Here is a 24,398-nt window from a genome sequence, read left to right on the forward strand (position 1 = left end):
ATGCCCGTATGCTACAATGTGGTGTAAGCAAGGCAGGTTTAATTATTTATGTGCATATGTTTTATTGTACAGTTGCAAAGTCATAATACGTTGTCTTGTATTGGTTAAGGTGCATATCACACAACCAAAACATCCTTGGTTGTCTTCCAGTTCACCTTGGTTGACCAGCTAGCGCCTCTGTCTCATGCTACATTTAATGTCTACACTTCTTTCTTTTTGCAGTCCCTGTTTGTGTATTTTGACACAAGCACGCACACACAAAAACAACAAGGGCTTGCATTAATCCCACCCCTGTTTTGCTGAAAACACTCTCCTGTTTGCTGTCTCTGCAGTGACCCAGCTGCACAACCTGAAGCAATAGTATCTGTAATCTATAGTTGGACGCATCCACACTCAAACACACATTCAGAGACATACACAAACACTCACACACTAAACCCTTCTTTATCTCTTTCAATCTCTTGCTGTCTCTGTAGCTATTTCCTGTGGTGACCCTGGTGTACCCCCTAATGTAGTAGTATCTGGGACCAACAGTTGGACATATGGTTCAGTACTGCAGTACTCTTGTCTACCTGGTGGAGTGCTTGTGGGCAATGCTACTCGCCACTGTCAGGAAGATGGTACATGGAGTGGAGCACCACCCTACTGCACTGGTAAAGTCAAAGTAGTTGATATACCTGCATGTCTAATAGACACGATTTACATTTTGTGCAGGATTAGGGCTAAGTTGAATGATTCACTGTTGCTGTCATACATATTCGCACTCAAAGCACACGATAAGTCTGTGCCTGTTTTTACACGTAAGGCAAATGTACCACATCTACACTGAGGCTTTCAACAAGGAAATCTGTATCCAGAAATGCCTTTTTAATAAGGCTTTGCAGAACACAATTGATAATATAAAATATTACAGAATGGCAAGCGCTCCTGCTCACAACACCAGTGTGCAATTTGTGCCAATCAATCAACCTTTATTCCAGACTCATGTAAAACACATCAACAAAAACAAAGAAAAAATACACTCAGATCACCTTCCCACAAAGAGACAATTGTACCAGCCCCTGCTGGTGTTGAGCCACCTTTGTATCTTCAGTGATAAGCTCAGGGCATTAGTATAGGCTACATGAGGTTTATGTAGACTCACCTTCCTATAGTTCCTATAGTTTGTCCACAAGTATGAAGTATGCAGAGATGTACAGTATGCTCTAAAAAGAACTCTTCTGGTATTTGAGCTATAATAAGATGTCCAAGATATTTGACGTCATTACAGACAATAAGATTATTATTCAACAATTTAAATTTGGAAAGTCTTAGATGTTTGTCTTCATTGGTTCTACAAATGATGACAGCGCTCTTACGGGCATGGTATCTAATATCATGTTCCAAACCATAAGCAGAATGTAATGTATGCGAAGGAGCTGCTGGAGACCAGCACTACCTGGACTGAAGACCACAAGATTATCTGCACACACACACACACAGAATTTACCATCTAATCTGATAAAATTACTTACTGTTCTTTGTATTTGTTTATTTGTATCTATATCTTTACTGTACCCTGAGCTCTGAGAAAAACTGTTTTGTTTGACTACGCCTTATTCGGTGGTCTCAAAGACAAAAAGGTTCATGCTGACTTTGGAGCCACTACATACTGTCACCATCATTATATGATCATTTCTAGAGTTTGCTTGCATGTACACTACCAGTCAAGTTTGGACATTTAATGGGATTTAATGGGTTTTCTTTATTTTCATGACTATGTACATTTTAGATTTTCACTGAAGGCATCAAAACTATGAATAAACACATATAAAACACATTTTATATTTTACATTCTTCAAAATAGCCACCCTTTGCTTTGATTACTGCTTTGCAAACTCTTGGCATTCTCTCGATGAGCTTCATGAGGTCGTCACCTGAAATGGTTTTCCAACAGTCTTGAAGAAGTTCCCAGAGATGCTGAGCACTTGCTGGCTCTTTTGCCTTAACTCTGCGGTCCATCTCATCCCAAACCATCTCGATTGGGTTAAGGTCAGGTGACGGAGTGCTGGCCAGGCCATCTAGCGCAGCACTCCATCACTCTCCTTCTTGGTCAGATAGCCCTGTTGAAAAATAAATGATGGTCCAACTAAACGCAAACCGGATGGGATGGCGTGTTGCTGCAGGATGCTGTGGTAGCCATGATGGTTCAGTGTGTCTTCAGTTTTTAATAAATCCCCAACAGTGTCACCAACAAAGCAACCCCACACAATCACACCTCCTCTATGTTTCACAGTGAGAACCATGCATGTAGAGACCATCTGACCAACTTTTCTGTCTCGCACAAAGACACAGCAGGTGGAACCAAAGATCTCAAATTTGCAATCATCAGACCAAAGCACAGATTTCCACTAGTGTAATGTCCATATCTGGGCTCTAATCCGAGGTGCTGTTAACTTGCAGTTTCTGAGGCTGGTGACTCAGGTTAATTTATCCTCAGCAGCAGAGGTGACTCTTGGTCTTGCTTTCCTGGGGCAGTCCTTACGTGAGCCAGTTTCATTGTAGCAGTTGTTAGTTTTAGCAATATTCCGGACTGACTGACCTTCAGTTCTTAAAGTACTGACGGCCTGTCGTTTCTATTTACTTGTTGATTGGTTCTTGCAATAATATAAATTCTAACAGTTGTCAAATAGGGCTGTCATCTGTGTACCAACCTGCATAACACAGCTTATGGTCCCAACCCCATTAAGAAGGCAAAAAAATTCCACAAATGAATCCTGACAACGCACACCTGTAAAGTGAAACCATTTCATGCGACTACATCATAAAGCTCATTGATAGAAGGCCAGGGGTTTGCAGCACTGTTAACAAAGGGTCCCTACTTTCAGGAATCTAAAATATACAACATATTTAGAGTTATTTATAAAAAAATTTCTTTGCTACATAATTCTATATATCTTGTTTCATATATTTGATGTCTTCAATATGTATCTACAATGTAGAAAGTAGTAGAAATGAAGAAAAAACATAAAATGAGAAAGTGTGTCCAAACTTTTAACTGCTAGTGTATACATACTATGCAGAGATCTTGTCAGATGGTAAACAGTACCAGTAAAGGCTACAGAATAGCAAAGACTCACTGATTAAAGGTAAAAACAGTAGAATTTCAGGGAATTGAAGAATGAAACAAGTGTTTTTTGAGAACAAAAGATTGAGCTATTAAAAAAACAGCAACACCCCATCTAGAACAAAAACAGTGAGCCATACCCCACAGGCAAGTCAGCACTAAGACATCTTTGTTTTGCCTCAGCATAATATACTGTGAAGTATTAACTGGAACTGACAGGTATCTCTGACTGACGGACAGGCTCCTTGTGTGTTTCAGAACCACTCAATTCTTCACCGTATTGTTTTTTGATTTTAGATCAGAGACTGTGATGTACTGTATTGAGGAAATGACAGTGGTAGACAGTCACCTAAGAAACGTCATATTATGATCGAAAGTTAGTCCTTGTGCTCTATGAATATTTATCTCTAGATTCGATTTTCCACTTTCCACAGTTCCAGACATGGATAACATACCAGAAGCGACGCCATAATTTTAAATCAGTTAATCAATTTAATAAGTGACAAATTGCAGCAAGCTGTTTATATCGTTGATTATAATTACCTACCTTCCAGCTTACTGAGAACTAACCACCCCATGACCACGCTGCCCTTCATCGCACATGTCCTCCCATTTGTTCTACAAAAAAAGATGAAGGGAGAAATTATTTGAACATTTTCAAGCTGTTAAAAAAAACTTTTTTCAGTTTTTATATGCTTTTTATTGCATTACAAATTTATGACTATGCCACCATTTGACAGTTTTGCTTGTGTAAATTATCGTGACAAAGTATTTTATGTCATTTTTGTTACCTCTGCAATTTATCACAAACACAGAGACACGGTGATCTCTTACATGCTGGAAACTGAGCACACTTTATACTACAGGGCATATTTCCTGGCTTGAACTGCACATGTTAGAAACAGGCAGGAATAGAGAGGTGGCAGAGTCCTTGTTCACTTCTCAGGTTGTAAGCATTCCTCTACACTGGGGTTACACAGATCCCACAACACTACAACCGATCATTTCTAAACTCAGCATCAACAGTCTCAACAGCTGAAATGCAATAAGCTTACTCTGCTGGCCTCAAAACAGAGCACTCAGCAGGGCAGAATACATCCTGCAGCTGAAGAACTCATTGAGATGCAAGACACTGCATTTGGCGCTGTACCCTGTTAAACTCACAAATCCCTACCGATGGAATTTAAGCTGCTAAAATTGTAACACGCTCAGTGCTTTTAATGCTAGAACAATTTGGTATAGCCTAAATGCAAAGTACAGTTCTACAAAGTTTGCATGTCTGAGTATGTGCATCTATGTGTGAGTTACTGTATATGAAAAGGGTAAGCAGGCAAATTGTGTCATTGCAATTTCTCCAGTGCATATGGTGTTTAGTTGATGTAGTTGACCTCTAGCATGAATGCTTGCGTGTATTTTTAGCATAACGATACCAGTGAGAGACGACCTCCTGATCTAGCATTTTCCCATTTAGTTGCACAAATTCACTAAAACCTATTAGAACTAATGGACATGACTGCAGCAAGTGTATTTGGATCCACTGTGCAAATTGATGTGCTTTGATGTGTTTCTATGTTTGTGTCGCAGCAGTCCAGGATTATGTTGGGGGGTGGGGGACTCATTTGGTTTTTAAGAGCATTGTTGAGTTTGGTACATTAACTTTATGCTTGCTTTCTTGCTGTAGGTGTGAGTGCTGGAATCTGTGGAGACCCAGGGATCCCTCCTCATGGTGCCCGTATAGGAGGAGAGGAATTTAAAACCAAGAGCCTTTTGCGCTTTAGCTGCGAGGCAGGATATAACCTGATTGGGTCAGCCGAGAGGACCTGCCTTCATAATGGCACCTGGAGTGGTACACAGCCTGTCTGTCAAGGTGGGAAGTGTCAAAATGACCATTTATATTCCTCATGTTAGGTGAAAGTTTGGCACTTGAACTTGAGTGAAACGTAAACTGCAGCTTACACTTTAAACAGCATATAGAACTTTTTATTTATTTAGTTATTTTCTGTCATAGTGCTGAAAATCGAAGCAGTACTATCTACTTGACTCGAGATAGATATTTATGGGGTCTTCTTATCTGTATTCTATTTATATAGAGCCTTTAAAAGGCTGCTGCTTGCTTTATACAAGAAATTTAAATGTGACAACATGCTGAACTGTCTGTTTTGAAAACATACACTTTGATGGCAAGTCGTCTTTGTCTCTTTTGAGGTTACCTTTGGGCCTCAGACTAGATTCTATAAAACATTGCCTTAAAAATATACCCGGATATAAAAGGAACCAAACAAGATTTGCTTATAAAGTCTGCGTGATATATGGATTTAATCATTTAGATCTTTATCCTAAGTATTTTCTTTTTTGTGAGAGTCATAGTGATTTAGATAAAGTAAGAGTGAAGAGCCCATAATAATTGATAATTGATATTACACATATTTATTGAGTCTTTGGGTTTTCGTAAAAACTTCTTTTTGACTCATTTTACTTCATTTTCTTTACTGTAATATGTTGGCCAGACTGAGATGGTCCACCATACTTTGCCCATATGTGATACAGATAGAGTTAAATATAGAGGTTTAATGTTACAAATGCTGATATTACACTTCTTGGGTTTTCCGCTTCTTTTATTGCGTTGAATATTAATGAGCAGCTGCCTCGCAGTCTGCCATTTTTCATTTGCTTGCTTGGCACTCCGTACTTGTGCATATGTTAAAAAGTAAATGATAATTGCGGTTTGGGGTATAATAATGCAAAATGAATTATTGACCTCTGCAGGATCCTCTCTATGTTCTTGGTCTGGTTCTGGTTCACACATAGTTGCATCCTGGGTTTTTGTGTTACCAGCTGACACTTACAGAGTTATATCTGTAATCACATAATTAGGATACACAACCAACATTCCTTTGCCACATTGTGATTGACCTATTAGAGTAGGCTGGGCCATTTGGGAGGACAGCTTAAAGAGACAGGAAAGAAAAAAACAGCGTGTTTCAGAGTTTGTGTAGCAGTGTGAATTTTACTACAGTATGTGTACATATTTTGATCCTACATAAAGCCATTCATTTTTAAATAAACATTATATAGGCTATTGAGTGAGTGTAATTCCTCTGCTGATTTTTCAGTTCCTCACTGCGGTCTAAAATTCTGCAGCAAGAACGCAACAATAAATCATTAACAACGTTGTTTGTCCATAAGTGGTCATTTTAATATGTTCTCAAAATTCAGAGATGTAACACCAGAGACGCATAATGTAAGACGATTGTTGAATTTAAAATATGAAGACTCAAGTTTGTTTGTTTGTGTTCATGCTTAGATGCAAAGGATTGAAGTGTGTCACTCGTAAATAAGTTGGATCTTTGACAGCACTGTGTTAATAAACGGCATTCTATAGTCGACAACAGCAGTTTCCAAAGACACTCTTTGAACCCATGGGAATCCAGGGAAAATTAAAGTGGGTCCCCCTATAACTGTAGAGACACTGGAACCATTAGCTGCTGCCTGTGTAGCCTTGCCAATTTTCACCACAGATATTCAGGCCGAGTAAAGCAGACATGGTCTACACTGTAGTCTGATGCAAATTTTAAATTCAATTGGATAGACGATTTATTCTCGTACCAATTTGAGTTGCTAGGTCGAGGAAGAGGGAGTCACAATGTATCAGTGCTTGTTTATGTGCCTGTGACACAAAAAGTCACCGGTATACTAACAATAGGACAAAGCGTACTTACTGTTATCTGTAAATTTAGCTGCTAAATTGCTGTGGGTTTTTTTTTCTTCCTGTTGGAAATCATTATCTTTAGACTGTATGTGTTTAAAATAATACAGGTGGCTGAAACTTTAAGACACAGAGCTCTAAACTGAAATTATGCAAAGCTGTTGTGGAAAGTGTGTGGTTGAGAAACTGCAGAAAGTCTCTAATTTTAACCTCTTGTAAGTCTTGACTTGCTTGCATATGTTGAAAAACTGACGTAAATATCAAGTCAGTCGTACAGACACACACAAACACCTTAGAAGTGTGTTTGTGTGTGCCATTGTCTGTGATTGTGTAAGGTAATTATTTATGTCTGTCTACAGTTGTTTTTCATTAAGCTAATAGTGGTTAAAAGCTGATTCAGAGAGGGTAAGACATCTGTCACTGACACACACAAATGCAAAGAAATCCATACACACTTCCAATTAAATACACACTCATCTACAGACTGTTACTCACAGATTTAAAGAAAGAAATTGCTGTCATAGACGCACATGCAGCTTTGTATGATGTGCTCCACCTACATGCTGTCTCACGTACTTTTGAACGAGGCTTTTAAGAGTTCTGGCTAATGAATGCCATCAATAGGTGTTTGATTGTTAAAGGCTGTCAGCTGTCATGATCTTATTAGGGAAATGTGCTGTGGCTGGGTGCTAATTTCTGTCGGTTCTGTTAATGTGCTGTGCCAGCAGACTAAAGGTCGATGGCTCACTAGATAGAGCCGTAGTGCTTTCCCGGCTGCATTCATGAACCGTCCCCTGACAATTTTGTCTTACAATCTACAAGACCAGCTGCGGCTCAGACACAAAGAAAACATCCGTGGCTCAAAAGAAGACATCACAGAGGGTGACTTTTTCCACAAAATAAAAGGGAACCCCTCAGATTCACTATAGGCTTTAGTAGAGGAACTGTTGAAGCAGCTGTGAACATGAACACCAGTGTGACTTAATGAATGCTGCAATGTCAAGCACACAGCCAATCTTGAAATATATTTCTGTATTCTCTGTGCTCTCATCTCTGCAACTGTGTTCTCCCCAAAGATGACTCAGGAAAGACATTGTCCACAAGTATTGACTGATAATTAGCTCCACAGTCCTGCTGCATGACCCAGTGCTGCTTCTTGCCATCATTTGTTTTCCTCTACAGTTGCTGTACCTCGCAGATGTTTTGGCAAACAGTAAGCACGACCAGGCAGCACCTGACCTTGGATCTTTTACAGGTGTTGTACTTGGCTCAGTGGCGTTTTGGAGGTTAACGTTAGTGATGTAGGGGTTTTAACAACTTCCCCTCACTCACTACGACACAACTGTAATTCATCTGTAATTAAAAGCAAAGGATCAGTCACACACACTCCTTTTTTACATTATTTTATGCATTTCTGCCTTGATTGGATAGTGAAAATGGAGAGAGACAGAAACATGCAGTAAAAGTCTCACCTGGGGACGAGCGCTCAGCTTTGGGGTCGCCCTAGCCCAACAGCCTTTAATCATTAATCAGCTTCGCTACCTCAAGGAGATATTTTATGTTACTTCCAGCTGACTCTAGTGATAATCTCATTATTGTAGCCCACAGCTGATCAGCCCTGAGGGACAGGAAGACAGTATTGCTTACACCGATATTATCGCTGAGTTTAATCAACGCTGATTGGTATTTCCTCACCACTCAGCTGTATCCTGTGGTAACCCTGGCACCCCAGCACATGGCAGAATTGTCTTCAGTGATGGCATCACCTTCGGCAGCTCAGTGGCTTACACGTGCTGGGAAGGCTTCAAAACATCAGGCCTGACCACCAGACACTGCACAACCAATGGGACGTGGACAGGACAACCCCCAGATTGCACTGGTAGGATGATCATTGCTGTCTGAGTGATTAGTTCAAACAGCATGGGATTCTCACGCAGCGTAGAAGCGCTGATTAAAATATTATCATTATTGTTATATGTATGGCAGTGTTTTTCTTTAGCAAGTGGTTCAAGAGTAGCATAAATTGTTCAGGGACTGGGAAAGCAGCTGCTGTGTATCTTCAGAACTGCACAAGGTCTCTTGTGTGAGAGATTTTAAAGTGTAAAGTTTAACAGAGGCAGACAGATGTGTAGGGAAAGGGGGAGACGGAGGTGGGAGGTAGATAGAATGAAGTTGGAATGTGCTTCAGGGAAGTTACAGTGAGGAAGGAGAAAGAAATTCGAGTAAACAGAAAGCACAGTTTTTATGACATTTTAGAAAGCACAGTTTTTACGCTTTGGTTTTAAATGATGCTGCACTCATCCACAGCTCCAGGCTTACTGGCACACCACTGTATGACAGATTTAGGCTCACTTATACCATAACATTTTTGTTACTTCCTTTAGTGATCAGTTGTGGTGATCCTGGGACAATAGCTAATGGAATCTATATAGGAAGAGAGTTTAACTTCAACCACACAGTGATCTACCGCTGCAACCCCGGTCACTTGATGGAACCACCTGGACATGGACGCAACGTTCTGCGCTGCATAAAAGATGGAACCTGGAACCAAACTAAACCCAGCTGTAAAGGTATGAGGAAGTAATACATAACTGTTTCCATAGTTATGGATAAAAGCATGAAATGTTAAACTAAACCAACTAAATAAAATAAATATTGTTGAAAATTTACATGCTTACATGCAGAAATATATTTTTTCTGTTCAGTTCTGAGATTCTGAGCTATTTTGCTTACAAAACATGTTTTTTTTTTCAGAGTGGTAGAAAGAAAATGTCCATTTCTGTTTTGGACTGATTTTATAAAATCCCCCCCAAAAAAAGAGAGAATTATAATAAATGTTTTTTGTAACATATAGATGTTAATAAGTGCAGTATGTGTGTTTTGATGCAAAGCTTTGTTTAGATTAGCCCACTGGTTATATAGAGAAGTTAAGGTATATGCTAATATTTTCTGATATATGAAAATAAAAATGAGGGATTCCTTTTGTAAATGTCTATGATTTGCCAAAAAAGTGAAACAAGAATATTCCGATTTCTTTCCTAAAAACCTTTGCTAATTGTCCCAGAATTTGATTCATAGTCAGAACGGAAAGTATAAAAAGTTGTCTTGTATTCTGCATTGAAATAATAAAAGCACATGGACTCGACATATTATAGTGTCAAATCTCAATGTAATGAGATCTTCTAATGGTAGCAAACAATGAAGAATTGTGATAGTAGTTAATGGTAGAGTGCACAAAAAACAAAGGGCAATTTAACTAAGAAAAACAGTATTGCAATAAGAACTGGTATAGTAAATAACAGCTTGTGAATTCAACAGTACATTAGTGGAAGAAGTGGAAGATTAGGCCAAAGGAAGAATAACATTGCTCCTCACTATAACAGGGTGTTAAATCAGGGTTTATTTCCTGAGACCTTCTGTTTTCCCACAAACACAAAGGGGAAAATAAAAAAGGAATGCATTAAATTGAAATGGCTCAGAGTTTTACAACAGGCCATATTTAGAGTTTAGACTATGATACTCAACAACAGTAAAAAGGAATGTTTCCTGAGATCCACCCTGCCGTTTCTTCCCACAAACAGAAAATCTCCTGCTGGCTCCTGCAGTTGGAGAGGCTTTGAACTGAGATGAAAAAAACTGAGAAAGCAGGGATAGAGGCTACTGAGAGGGAAGCAGAAAGAGGTGCAGAGAGGAAAAGCAGAAGTAAAAGATAGTGTGTGATACTGATAGAGCATGTGACTTGGGGAGGAAACTGAGAAGCAAAAGTTAAAGGTGGTATGGAAAAATGGGAACGAGCCAGTGAGATACAGAGGTAGAAACAGGCTATAGACTAGAAAAGTCTTTCCTCTTTGCTCTCCTTTAGTTCATTTTCTAAATCTCCCCATCTCATGTTCAACTCCCCTGTTTTCATCCCCTCATCGATCATTTGATCTCATTTTGTGACGAAAGCTTTTTAACACACAGACACCCATAGACACATTTAATGAAGGACCTATCGAACTGCAGGCAAAAGGGAATCAAAGGGACTTAGACATAAGAATGACAATGAGTGACAGAGGGGGAGACTAGGAGGAGGAGAGGGGCGGTAAGGGATGAAGGGGTGTATCGGATGAAAACAATGGATTAGAGAAGAGAGACACAAAAACACAGAGTGACACACAATGCATAATCCAGAGATTTAGAGGGAAAGAAATTGGAAGGTGGAAAAAGAGAGTGTAAAGCAAGTAAATGAAAAAAGAAAAACAGTGAATGTGATGAGCCATCAGTGAGGCTACAAGGAGAAAGCAAAGGAGAAGCAAGTGAGAAAGGAAGCGAGTGATGGGAGAAACAAAGAGAGCCAAATCAATACCTGCCCCCAAACCTGTAAACACACAGTGAGAAAAGGGATTAAGCCCATAAAATTTGTTGGTTGGGTGAATTGCACCAAGAGAGATATGCTTAAAAGACAAAGGGAGGGAGGGAGAGGCAGTAATGGTGTGAGAAGGAGTCCAAGAGAGCTGGGGAAGAGGATGAAAGAGGACTGGAGCTGGGACAGAAGGCCAACGAAGAGAAGTGCAGGGAGAAAGCAAAGAAGGGTTAGAGGGAGTCAGGGGGGAGTACCCAGACAGAAAGGAGGCAGGGGACCAGAGTGTAAGAAAGAGGAGAGTGTGGAGACGTGAGAGGAAAGAAGAGAGGATCGGGAAAGGAGTCAGCGAGCGCAATGATGGAGGGAAGAGCAAAGGCGCATAAGCAAGCAGGGATGAGAGTTAGTCCTCTTCCTCTGGGTTGTGAAGCCACCGTAGTCAATTCACAACAAGGAAAAGAGACAAAGAGGAAATAAAAGAGTTCAGGAACCTTCAATTACAGACCCGAGTGTTTTGGGGCATCAGAGTCCCACAGAAATATTGGTCTGGAATATTAACTGCTCAAGTCAATAAGAATGCATTCCTCTGTTTTAGTCAGCTAGAGTTTGTTCCCCAACAACAAAGTTGCTTTTAGGCAGAAGAAAACATTCATTCTGTGATGAAACTGAAACTTCATTAACTGCTGGCTAGCCACCAGCTATTATTCCTACAGTCACGTAACAATAAAACGATGAATCATGTACATACTTTAAGAAATTGGCATTGATTTGTGTGCAGGTGCGTAGGTTTGTTTTGAATGGGACAAACAAGGACACGTTGTAGAGTGGAGAAATAGAATTTTTTTCTAAGGCTGGAAGGATGGCTATGGGGAGGTGAAGGCTTCTTCACAACACTGGTGAGATAGAAAGCCAGACAACCAGTTGATTAGCTTGCCATAGGCAGAATAACACAGAATTATAAATGAAATGCACGTACTTGTCACTTTATTAAGTACACCTGATGAAGTATTATTAACAAAAAATGGTAAATGGCCTGTATTTGTATGGCGCTTTACATAGGACTCCAAACCACTTATAGGTATTATTATTGTTAATATCATGAATTATTATTCATTATTAACCTTATTATTAATACATATCTTAGCAGCCAACCACACAAAAGCAACTCAAAGTAATGGTCAAAATGACCTGCTGAAGTTCAAACTGTCCAAGTTTTGATTTTAGGGAATTTGAACCTGGCATAGTTATTGATGGCAGATGGGCTGGCCTGAGTATTTCAGAAGCTACTAATCCAATTTCCCACACAACCAGTTCTAGTGTTTACAGGGAATGGTCCAAAAAGGACAAAATAACTGTGATCAGCCGTTTTCTGGAAGAACGCGTTCCTGACTGTGTCCGTGCCTTTATGACCACAGTGTACCCATCTTCTGATAGCTGCTTCCACCAGGATAACGTGCCATGTCACAAAGGTCACATCACCTCTTAAACATACCAATGAGTTCACTGGATTCAAATGGCCTCCCCAGTCACCAGCTCTCAATGAGCAGAGTCCCTTTGGGGAACAGGATATTCACATCATGGGTGCACAGCTGATAACTCTCGGCAACTGTGTAATACTGTCGTGCCAAAATATGGCATTGATTCTCTGTGACAAAGAATTAAAACAGTTCTAAAGGTAAAAGGGGGTCCAACTCGGTACTAGCAAAAGGTGTCCTTGATTAATTTTTGATTTGATTTTACTTTTTTCAGAAAGAGTGACGATAATGCAAACAGAGGAACAGAAAAATATTCCAAAAAATGAACAAGAAAAAATTAAATCTGTATACAGTATAATTACAGATAGTTTTATATACCGGTACTTATTTTTTTACTCTCGATTACATGTGTTTATGCGCAATACTTTCTTATTGCTTTGTCCTCTGTATATACAGGATGTTTCTGTGCTTATCTGCCACTCTCTCTTTCTCTCTGTGTGTGGGTATGTCTATTGTATATCATCATAGCAGAATGAATGGAGCATGAAACCATCTGTCTCCTGGTTAGATGAGAATTACACTGGCTTTATTAGATGTTTGAAACCATGCAGATGGTTATCATTATCGTGGGGAGTCGGGCACATGCACACGCAGAGATGTTTGTCGGAGTGTTATGAAGTTAAACGCACACATATCCAGCTACATAAAAATGCTCTTGCATGTATGAACACTCACAGCGAGTTTCTTAAAATCTTGTAAAAAGTCCTTTAACCTCCAGTCATCACAGAAATAAATTCTCTGTGTGTAACAAATGCTTTTTTAAATGCATACTTGCCTATGTGATGCGTCGGACAATTTAATCCCAATATTAGTTATATAAACTGTCATTTACAAAATTGAGTTTCTAAATAGGACTGAGTTTGTGTGAGTCATTAACATTACATGAACAGCAGCTCAGCTTCATGTACACACTGGAAAGAATAATTAAGTGAATTTGCATTTGTGTGTCCATTTTTTAATAATATGGTCAGATCTTCAGTTACTTCTATGAATGAAAAACACTATTTATTTTAACGCAAACAAATCACTGTGCCGCTTGGATGCCTACTGAATATTTAATTTTAACATTCACAGTATTGTTAGTTTTTGAGCCCGAAGGCTAATGACAAATGGCAAAAGCTAAACGGAGTCAGGGGTATGCAGTCCATTTAATTATTCAAGGTGATGGTTAGAGGTAGTTTGATTTATAAAACGGATATTTTTCATATATTGTGAGTTTTTTTAGTCTTGTGAAGCAGAAGTGTATCAGAAACTCTCAGTTCATCGGTTAGTTTTTTTGGTTCGGTAACCTAAACATGGCGATTTGGGTCATCTGCTGCTTTAACTCTATACATATCCAAATAGTGGTGATTACAGTCATCTGCAGATTTTGCTTTTTTCACATCTAAGGATGTATTTTCACCTCCACCTGTAGTCTCAAGTCATGTTGACCTTTTTCCAGTTGTTCAATTTCCAGCTTTGTTTCTCGACCCCCGGCTGCTATTTCCAAGTCGACTCGAAAGTTTCCTTTCTAATTGGTTCATGAACCCTAACAGTCACCTCTGTTACGGGATTAAGTTGTATACTGCATGAACCTTACAACCAGCTTTGCAAGACTACTACTAGATATGTGTTGCAGTGGTGCATTAGCTCATGTTATCTTTTGAACTGTTTAATTTCCTATTATTTTATTTTACTGTATATAATGCTGTTATATGTGTTTCAGTGATCCAGTGTGGACCTCCCCCTCAAGTACAGAATGGGAAGGTGGAAGGGACCGACCATTCATGGGGATCGAGTATTAGCTATAGCTGTTTCCACGGTTATCAGCTGTCCACTCCTGCTGTGTTAACTTGTGAGGGGAATGGGACTTGGACAGGAGACGTCCCACAATGTCTGCGTAAGTTAGCGTACCGCTGCATATACTATACACTGCAGCATGTTGATGCACATTACTGTGCATCAACACAGTAATGTGTTGATTTTTTAGCATTTTAGCATTTTTAACCGATCTGTGCACCAGTACACAGTCCTAATCGCCATTTTTATGTCTTTTCAAGCTGTCCTATGTGGTGATCCTGGCTCTCCTGGAGGAGGATTCAGAGAGGGAAATATCTTTTCATACCGGTCAGTGGTTTATAAGTTAATGAATAAGCCACAGTAGTTTAGTGTATAACGTGGTTATGCTTTTTAGTTATAATCATAAGTATTACATGGCCGAATGGGGACTCGACTATCTTGAAATACATTCTCTTTTTTTAAATAGCATAACTGAATTGCTACTGAATAAAAGTTGTATTATGTCTCCTACATTCTGTGCTCTACACAGGAACTAATTTACTTGCGTTATCCTGCCACAATTTAATTTTTCACTTCAAAACCCCTTTGATAAGTTGATGAATTAATTAACATTCCTCATCACTGCCTACTTTTGTGCAATTTTGGGGTTTGTATTATAATTTAATATTTGCTTTCCTACATAGGTCAGAGGTCAGGTTCTACTGCCATGCCCCCTACTTGCTCGTAGGCTCTGCATCCAGAGTCTGTCAAGCAGATGGAAGTTGGAGTGGCCAACAACCAGCTTGCATAGGTAACTAAATGTAAACAATATGCTGACTTCATATTTATGCCCCATAATGTATATAGGAATGCAACAGAGATGCTGCCTCAGCTTTAGATGTAGATACTTCATATATACTGGATACAGGACTTTTTACAGTATCTTGATGATAGTCCAGCGTGAAACCATAAACATCCAGAAGATTTTTTGTTTCCACATGTCAGGAAACTGAGATCTGGTAAGCTTAAACAAGTTAAAATGACCTATCATGTATGATATGACATTTACAGAAAACAGTGTAAGATTTCAGTGCTTTTCTGGGCTTTTATAAATGCGTTAGTGTCAGTTTGTTAAAGGAAATTGAGATATCTGGTCAGTATATTGCTCCCAACACACTTTTGCATTACACACAGAAAATCATGCATAAAGACTTAGACACATTAACAGAATGCTTACATAAATCATAAATACATATTCCAGTAGTTTCACAATTTTAGATGAACAATTTGTCTACTGCAAAGGAAAACATTTTATCATATTATGATTAAAATTGTGTGAAATCAGATTATTGGTAAACAAGATTGTAGAGCTTACTCATATTCACATCTTGGCATTAGTATTCCTGCATACCTAGAGCTGAAGATATTATCTCGTCAACTGATGAAGTGTGTAATTTTGATGTCAGCATTTGGATACAAGATTTTATCTTGTAAAGCAGTCCTTCACTTTTTGATGTGAAATTGAAGTGTTTGTGTTTGCTGTTTTGGAAGTGTGGAGCTTATTTTGGAACAAGTTGTACAATTACAAGGAAAAAAGTGAAATTAAATCAGTCTTGCGAGAACAGCACGGCCATCACAGAATTTCTGTCACGTTGTTCTGCTAAAAATGTGTTTTTCTATGTTACTGCATGTTGTTCAGATTTAAGTGCTAACTGGGTGCTTACATAGAAAAGTTATACTTCTTAAGACTTTAATATTTAATATTTACTATAATGTATTCTGATAGTGGTGAGGCATTGAATAATCTTCTGTGTTAAGTGCCTGAAGTCTTACCAATAAGTCAAAAATCAATTTAAAAAAAGACTTTATTAGTTACACCTTGCAAGTACTGGTCTGGATCCACTTTTGCCTGCAGAACTGCCTTAATTTTTCATGGCACAGATTCAGTAAGGTGTTGGAAACATTCCTCAGAGCCATAATGACAAGATAGCATCACACAACTCCTGCCGTTCCACCACATCACAAAGGTGCTATACTAGACTGATAGTATCTTATGTCTGTGGGGATTATTTGACTACAGTTAACTCATCGTCTTGTTCAAGAATCCAATTTTTCAGATGATCTGAGCTTCATGACGCAACATTAACCTGTTGGAAACAAGCCATCAGAAGATGGGTAAACAATAGTCACATAGTCCGTGGTGTCCATTTGGTACAAATGGGACGAATGGTACCCCCACAACATTACACCAGCTGCAGCACCTTGGTGTGGTCTTCTGCTTCTGTAGCCCTTCTGCTTCAGTGTGTTGTGCAGTCAGATATGCTCTTTTGCATACCTTAGTTGTAACAAGCAGTTATTTGAGTTAGTCTTCCTATCAGCTTGAAGTCATCTTGCCATTCTCCTCTGACCTCTGGCATCAACAAGGCATTTTGTGAACCCTACAGATGTGCAGGGATTTGTGGCACCAAACACCATGTGTCATTCAAAGTCTGATGCTCAGTTTGAAATTCAACAGGTCCATATACTGTGGGCTGATAGACATGGACATGTCTACCGGCCCACAGTAAACACACCGAGGCCCTGCACTGTGATTTACTGATTAGATATTTGCACTAACAACCAGCTAAACAAGTGTACCTAACTAAGTAACCGGTAAGTGTATGACACTGAAAAGACTGTAAAAGATATAAATATTTCTAAAAATGTTCATTGTGTAAATGTATTTGCAGACCCAGCCTTCAACAGCTGTCGTGATCCAGGAACTCCAGCTTATGGTATCCCAGTCATGGCCCAAGGCTTTCAAGTAAGAAACATTTATTAGTGCACTAAAACATATGTATAATTCATTACATATCTGGAACACTAATTTATTCAGGTAAGAACATTATAGCACCAGCTGAAGTTTTTTTCAAGTAAGAGGTATTTATTATACTGTAAGTATGGACTTTCAGATAAAAGATTGTGAATAGTAAGCACTTTATTTTACTAAAATGATGGGATTAATGTTTAACTTTGGCAGTTTTGCAGATATTTTGTTAACATGATGAAGGGCCACTACAAGTATCTGTTATATAAAAGAAAATTCAGCATAATTTGTGAACAAATGGCATCAATGTTCTACCACTTTCATGCATGCATCCTCAAATGAGATTAAGTACTGTAGGTCTGAACCAAGAATCAGAGACTTCATATGCAAGTGAAAAGTAAACACCAGGGAAAAGCTAACGCTCAAAGTTTTTAAGGTTCTTTTATCTTTGCACCAAGCTGTCTGGAGAAGAGATAAGAATGTGTTGATGGAATATATTGGCTGTCCAATCCTTAATGGAGTTTAAGCAAACATGCAAATCCTTCAATTTGTGAAGGCATAATTGGATATCATCTTCATATCATATTTCCCCTGACAACTCTATAAAGAGTAGGAGGACTACTAACACCAGTAGAACAACACAGACACAGCACGTGATGCAGGAGCAAAAATCGAAGTTTAAATGTTTGATAAACTTCATGATCACAACAAAAGTTAGAAAAATGGATGTGCTATAAGGTTTTAGCGGTACGTTCAAGATGAATGACTATTGTGATTACTATATGGAGTTTTAGAGGCTGGGGGAAGACTTTTTATCATGCTTTTTATGATAAATAGGTTGGCAGTAAGATTTCCTTCAAGTGCCGCAAAAACTACCACATCCTCGGTTCAACGACAAGAACATGCCTAGAAAACCTGACCTGGAGTGGAACTCAACCTGAGTGTATAGGTAAGGAAAAACTCCGTGCACAATCACATTTGTATCTTCGGCACATCAGTAAAAAAACCCAACTTGAGCTAATTAAAGTCAGTGTTGGTGGTTGTATTTGTAATTTAGTGGAGAAAAACTTCCTATCTTGTTTTAAACTAAAGCATGGATATGTTTATGATAACTGCTCTTTCCCCTCCCTGTCACTCAGCCCATTCATGCAGACAGCCAGAGACCCCCAGTAATGTAGATGTTCGATCTATGGACCTGCCTACCTTGGGATACACTCTGATCTACACCTGTCAAGAAGGTTTCTATCTGGCTGGGGGCTCAGAGCACAGAGCCTGTAAAAGTGATGGTAGATGGTCAGGAAAACCACCGCTCTGCAAAGGTATTCAGATTGTATCTTGAAAATGCACTGCTTGTAAAATGTGCTGATATGTTGCCTAAAATCTAGAATGGATGTCATATTCCCATATGGTTTAAGATAAATACAGCTTATCACACTAATATTATTTCCATGCTCTGGGAAATCAGCCTCAGGCGTATGAATGTTGTTGTTGTTGATATTTTTTATCACATACTCATAGCGCTATCTGTTCTCAAAGATGAGGAACTGATGGCTGTGAATGTCGTGATATACAAGTGTATAGCAACAAGACAATAATACCCAGACAGGAAATGGACTGCCAGCAGTTTTCTGTCTCTTGTCTTGAAGTAGCACATGGCAAAGCAATTAGATAATGGGTTTTTTTAACATGTGCTTTTCCTGTTTGCTCAGTCCCGTCACATACTTATATTTTCCCAAATCTACCAAATGCTCTCTCTGCATAACTTTAAATGTCAAGCAAACAGCATTTATCTCTGTGTTTTATTTTAATGTTTCAGTTGGAGTCAAAGTCAATCCCAAAGGCAGAGGAGATACAGATGTCCAAAAGAACAAGATTCGTGGTATGCAGAGTTCACTTCCACCACAAATGTACCGTGTTACCCATGTTTGTAACAGAGTTCATTAAATTGCGCTTTGATAAACGAGATTGAGACAAAGTATTCCTCAAAGAGGGTATTGAGATTGCAGTGAGTGTTCATTCCACAGAGCTTTTTGATTTTATAGGATGACAGTGAAATGCTGTGAAGTACAGCTGAGATGCAATGTTTAAGTAGGATTTTGTAATCAATATATGCATTTAGAAGGAGACAGTTTTGATCTTCCATGAATCCTGCAGCTGCTGTGTTTTAAAGAAGTCCTGTTTCTAAATGTAGGATTCAGACAAACTCACACTGGCCTGTTCAATTATGAAGTAACTAAAAGGTAGAAGTGCTGTGTCTTGTCTTGTCAAATATTTATGACTAATCCTAATAATAATAAATGTTTCTTCCCTGTTTGTGACCTTTAATGTTATTTAGTGTTAAACAGGGAAAGGGTGCAGATTATAGCTGACAAAAATATCCAAAAAACAGTGTGACATTAATGATATTGATAGCAACAGCAAATGCTAAACTTTAGATTTCCTCCTGTTTTGTGCCTTTGACTTCATTGCAGTTCCAGTGGATGTCTTCTCTCCGAACTCTGAGTGGAGCGGCTTCTATGAGTACCTTGGGAAGAGACAGGCCACTGCCTTTACAGTTACTGGGTTCAATGATACCAGTGGTCGAGTCAACATCACATTACTGGAAGCCAGCGGCGTGTCCATCAGATTGTCAGGTAAAACAAGAAAGGAAGCACTCAAAGCAAAATTTATTATTCACGTTCATAAATTTGCTTTGAGTGTTGTTAGAGAGGAGCTAGTGCTCTACTTTCAGACTGTGTGAAACACATTAATGCAGTTTTATACATAAAACAGAACCAAGAAACACTTGAGTCAGTTTGTTGCTTCAGTTAAACAAAGGCTGATGTAAGTATTACAAGTCATAAATTATATTTGAAATACGCCGATGTGCAATAGTCTTGAGCCACCCCTTATTTCTTTTCATTTTGTTTCCAAGGAGCCCGGCCTTGTGTTTTGTTTTTTTAAATGGTCTTTCACCGGACCATTTCCAGAAGAATGTTTATTTATTTATTTATTTTAAAGTCACTTAGGACTGGCTGACAATTCATTCAAGCACAAAGGAGGCACCTTACTTAAGGGATAAACCACAGTTTTATATACACATAACAGAAACAAAAAGTCCATTTTAAATAGCATCTTTAGACACTTTGTTACTAGCAACCTGTTGCAAAAGCACATAATTTGTTCCCTTTTCTTTAGTTGAATCTGTGAAAAATAACAAAAAGTAACACAGTTCAACAGGCATAAAATAGTATTTTTGCAATAACAAAGTGATTCCCAAAGAGCTGCTGCCACAAATTTGGCAAATCTCAACATGGTGTGCAGTATGTCCTTAAAACAACAAGGAACCAGGACAAACAGAGCACAAAAGAAGAAAGTGAAGGACCAAATAATTTTGTCTACAGCAGATGAACATTATTTGAAAGTCATGTCCTTAAGGAATAGGAAAAAAAATAGAGCAAAACCCTGACACAGGACCAGAGAGATACATGCGGCCGTTCAGTGGATCAGAAATGGTTTCGTGGAAGTATGCCTGTCAAGAATCGACCATGCAGTAATGCCTGGAAAGCCACTGATTGGCAAGAGCTTAATTTTTCATCATAACAGTGATCCCACTCACACTTCCAATATAGTAAACGCATACTTGCATTAAAAAAACCACAATGGAACACTGAGTCATGGATTGTCTTCCTCAAACCCCGGACCTATTGAAGCAGTGTGGGATCATCTTTGCAGAGAATGGAACAAAAGGCAGCCAACATCCAAAGAAGACCTTTGGAATGTCCTTTAAGAAACTTGGAGAACTATTCCTGGCTGTGTTGAAGAATAAAGGTGGTCATACCAAATAGTGATTATCACGCTCTTAAGTTTTTGTCTCCCTTTTTTGCCTGTTATTTCCAATTATGTTTACATTGGACCCATTTTCCCAGCAAAATATAAAGAAATACAGAGTGACAAAATCTCATCAAATATAGAAAAAAGTTTTAAAAAATTACTTGATTTTATACGATGTGAAGGTCTGAACTTTCTCATAGCACTGACTTTGTTGTCAGTGAGGTAAGATTTGCATATATTAAATGTAGTGTAAATATCACAGAAGCAGCGCTGCTATAGGTGCAAATACACAGCAGGTTATTAAAGATCTGATTTTCTTTGCACAATATTAGCAAAGCATCCTTGCTATCTATGTTAAATCTGGCACGTTCCTTTATATTGCACATTTTTCTAAACACTGTTCTGTTTAATTTTTACGAACCATAGATTTATGTGTTAAAAAAATTACTAGTTGGTAAAAAATGGAATTTAACTGTCAGCCAGTCGAGTATCTTCATCTTAGATTTCTGATGTCTCACTTAAATGGACTTGTCATATTAAACAGCAGCAGTTTTGTGTTGTGTAGTTAACCAAGTAGAGACGTGTAGTTGAAGGGTAAATGTCACTTTTTCCTTTCGTAATGTGTCATGTGCCTGGTGAAGAAAACAGAGTATGATCATTAAACAGTGTCAAAGTGTCTTCTTCTTCCTGTTTGCTTATCAACTTTTCTGTCAGTCTTTTCACTTCTCAATTTCCAGTTGCACCTTTGCCTCTGTGTCTTTCTCTTTGCATTTCTAACCGCTTTCTAACGTTCGAACCGCTAACAAAAAAAACAAGGTGCTAGCCAAGCTATTTGTATATTTAACTGTTCTCTATCTCTATCCAGGTACCTACAAGGCAGAGGAAAACCAGCTGCTATTGAAGGTCTACCAGGTGAAAGGGCCAACAGAGCACTACTACAGCAAGTTTAAGAATGACAACTGGGCCATGGATGGATATGTAAGAAAACTTCCTCTTCTTTTCCCGTATCAAGCATTTTTTGCTTCTTGTCAAAGAGGTGCGTTGTGATGTGGATATATATAATATAATAATACAGATATAAAGATTTCGTTGTTCTGAATCCACCAAGTAAGCATCAGTCATCAGAGTCAGGTACTGGCAACACATTTCTTTTTGTGGATATTCCGTATCATAGCAACCAAAGCTGCACTCTTAAGCACTCCCAGCTGGGCATTTTAAGAGGAGTGCCTGTACCACCCATTATAGCATATTTCAGAACAAATCCTTGCATTTATAATTGTGGAAACTGACTTTGTGCAATGCTTCACAAAATGATGGTGTCACTTTACTGCTCAGTAAACAGCTGCCTGTCTGTCATACAGGCAGGAATGAATCAGTCAGTGTGGGAGTGAATTTGGACATGGCTTGTTGTCACCATGAGATGCCCAGGCATGTGTATAACTCCAGAAGTTAATATCCTCAACACGATATTGTTCCAGCATGTAACTCTCCACAGGATCACAAATCTGGAGCTGAGTTATTCAATAATTATTCCGCATTTTCTCCATGTATCCCAAATTTCTTTTTGACACGTAACGTTGTATACATTAGTTTCCAACTGCTTTGATTAAGAAAACCAGACAAATGATGAAAAAAAAAGCCCACTTTTTCATTATGTGATGCAAATGTGAAGAAATATGCAACCTCAAAATTGATATTCAAAGCTGGGACTTTTTTGGTCTACATATTGTATCGCTGAGAAATTTGACAGACAGCTGGTCATGTTTGACATGTTGACAGAGAGGAGAAGTGAAAAACTGAGTAACTGTGTGTAGGAACTGTAAAAGATTGTTGTAGACACACATGAAGGAAAGAAGTGTCAGAAAGAATGAAGGAAGGAATGATGGACGCACAGACAGACAGCTAATCTGGATGCAAATGAAAGAAAGTGATGACGTGGCTCGGTGAGATTCCGATTCCCGAAAAAGACAATCTTACAGTCAGAAGATGAAATTTTGATTGTTGCTCTCGGAATAAAGCAGTCCTCAAATTCTGAACTAGATGAACAGTGGAGCAAAGGGGGTTGATAGAGAGCGGAATATGGAGCACAGTGTAGAGGACGTGGTATTCATCCATCAACCCATTTTCAGGTTGCAGGAGGGCTTCGGCCTGTCTCACCTGTCAAAGAAGCACCCGGGACAGGTGCCACTCCATCACAGGGCTAACAAAGACACACACTCTCACATTCACACCTACAGCAAATTTAGAATTGCCAGTTAACCTACCGGCAACACTTCGGACTGAGGAAGGAAGCTGGAGTACATGGAGGAACTCTATGAATAAACAGGCTTCAGTTCAATTCAGTTTTGTCATGCCATTGTATTATAAGGTAAAAGACTTGCAGTAATAGAGAGAAAATCCCAAGAACCAAACAGCTCACTTTATGCTAGCAGCTGGCGAGAGTGGGAAGGAAAAACTCCCTTTGAACAGGAAGAAAGGGAGGGACAGCCATCTGCAGCAACCACTTTTTTTCAGGACATTGTGCTTATGTAACAAAATTGCATGAAGGGTTTACATCTAAATAAATGTGTTCAAGTCACCATTTTGGCAAGATTTATAGAGAAGAATTTTCACCACCAGATTCAAACCCATAAATTTCTTGCTGTGAGAAGATAGTGTTAAATACCGAACCATTATACTGTCAAGGGTAGTACATCAAAAGTATACCCAACATGAAACCGTTTATTGAATTTATTACATTAATGCAATTTATAAAAACAACACTTTAAATAATTGATCATGCAAATTGTGGCTGCATGCAGTATACTGTATATTACATTAACAGTATACTTCACAGTACTGTAAGTTCCTATTAAATTGTACTTCTGTTTTTCAGGTTACTGCTGAATCGGACCAGAAGACGTTTGTCTACCAGGGCCATATACACAGTAAAGATTTTGGCAAGTTCTATCTGACAAGACAAGGTGGGCATTTTTGTAATGTCACCATCAGTATTAACATTATGGAAGCACTAAAAGATTTAATATTAATGAGGTCTTTTTATCAGTTAAATCTGCTACTACTACTACTACTGCACATTTATACTATATATATATATATATATATATATATATATATATATATATATATATATATATATATATATATAATGTTCTTCCTCTACACAATTTTTTTTGCACATGTCGAGGAGCGTGTCAGGCTACATTTCACTGTGTGTTATACTTGTATAACTATGCATGTGACAAATAAAGAACCTTGAACCTTGAAATCATATAAAATAAATGTCGCTTAAGCCTAAATGGACATAGGAGAGAAACTAACAATGCAGAAAG

The 24,398-nt window shown here is 38.6% G+C and overlaps 1 protein-coding gene across 2 annotated transcripts in view; it reads left to right on the forward strand.

The window, feature by feature from the left end:
* LOC146639603 (CUB and sushi domain-containing protein 1-like) overlaps positions 1 to 24,398 on the forward strand; it is a 480,470-nt gene that overhangs the window by 451,982 nt on the left and 4,090 nt on the right. For both annotated transcript variants that reach the window (XM_085353830.1, XM_085353836.1), the window contains exons 59-72: positions 477 to 653; positions 4,788 to 4,973; positions 8,515 to 8,691; positions 9,197 to 9,382; positions 14,395 to 14,568; positions 14,729 to 14,795; positions 15,152 to 15,258; positions 17,177 to 17,250; positions 18,091 to 18,202; positions 18,393 to 18,572; positions 19,070 to 19,132; positions 19,725 to 19,886; positions 21,932 to 22,044; positions 23,942 to 24,029. In XM_085353830.1, the coding sequence (XP_085209956.1) occupies positions 477 to 653; positions 4,788 to 4,973; positions 8,515 to 8,691; positions 9,197 to 9,382; positions 14,395 to 14,568; positions 14,729 to 14,795; positions 15,152 to 15,258; positions 17,177 to 17,250; positions 18,091 to 18,202; positions 18,393 to 18,572; positions 19,070 to 19,132; positions 19,725 to 19,886; positions 21,932 to 22,044; positions 23,942 to 24,029 (1,866 nt within the window). The remainder of the gene's footprint in view (positions 1 to 476; positions 654 to 4,787; positions 4,974 to 8,514; positions 8,692 to 9,196; positions 9,383 to 14,394; positions 14,569 to 14,728; positions 14,796 to 15,151; positions 15,259 to 17,176; positions 17,251 to 18,090; positions 18,203 to 18,392; positions 18,573 to 19,069; positions 19,133 to 19,724; positions 19,887 to 21,931; positions 22,045 to 23,941; positions 24,030 to 24,398) is intronic.

Source organism: Diplotaxodon limnothrissa, linkage group LG1 (genome assembly GCF_057381915.1).
Source record: "Diplotaxodon limnothrissa isolate DT_005_m linkage group LG1, D_limnothrissa_male_GT1.1, whole genome shotgun sequence".
Taxonomy (NCBI): Eukaryota; Metazoa; Chordata; class Actinopteri; order Cichliformes; family Cichlidae; genus Diplotaxodon; species Diplotaxodon limnothrissa.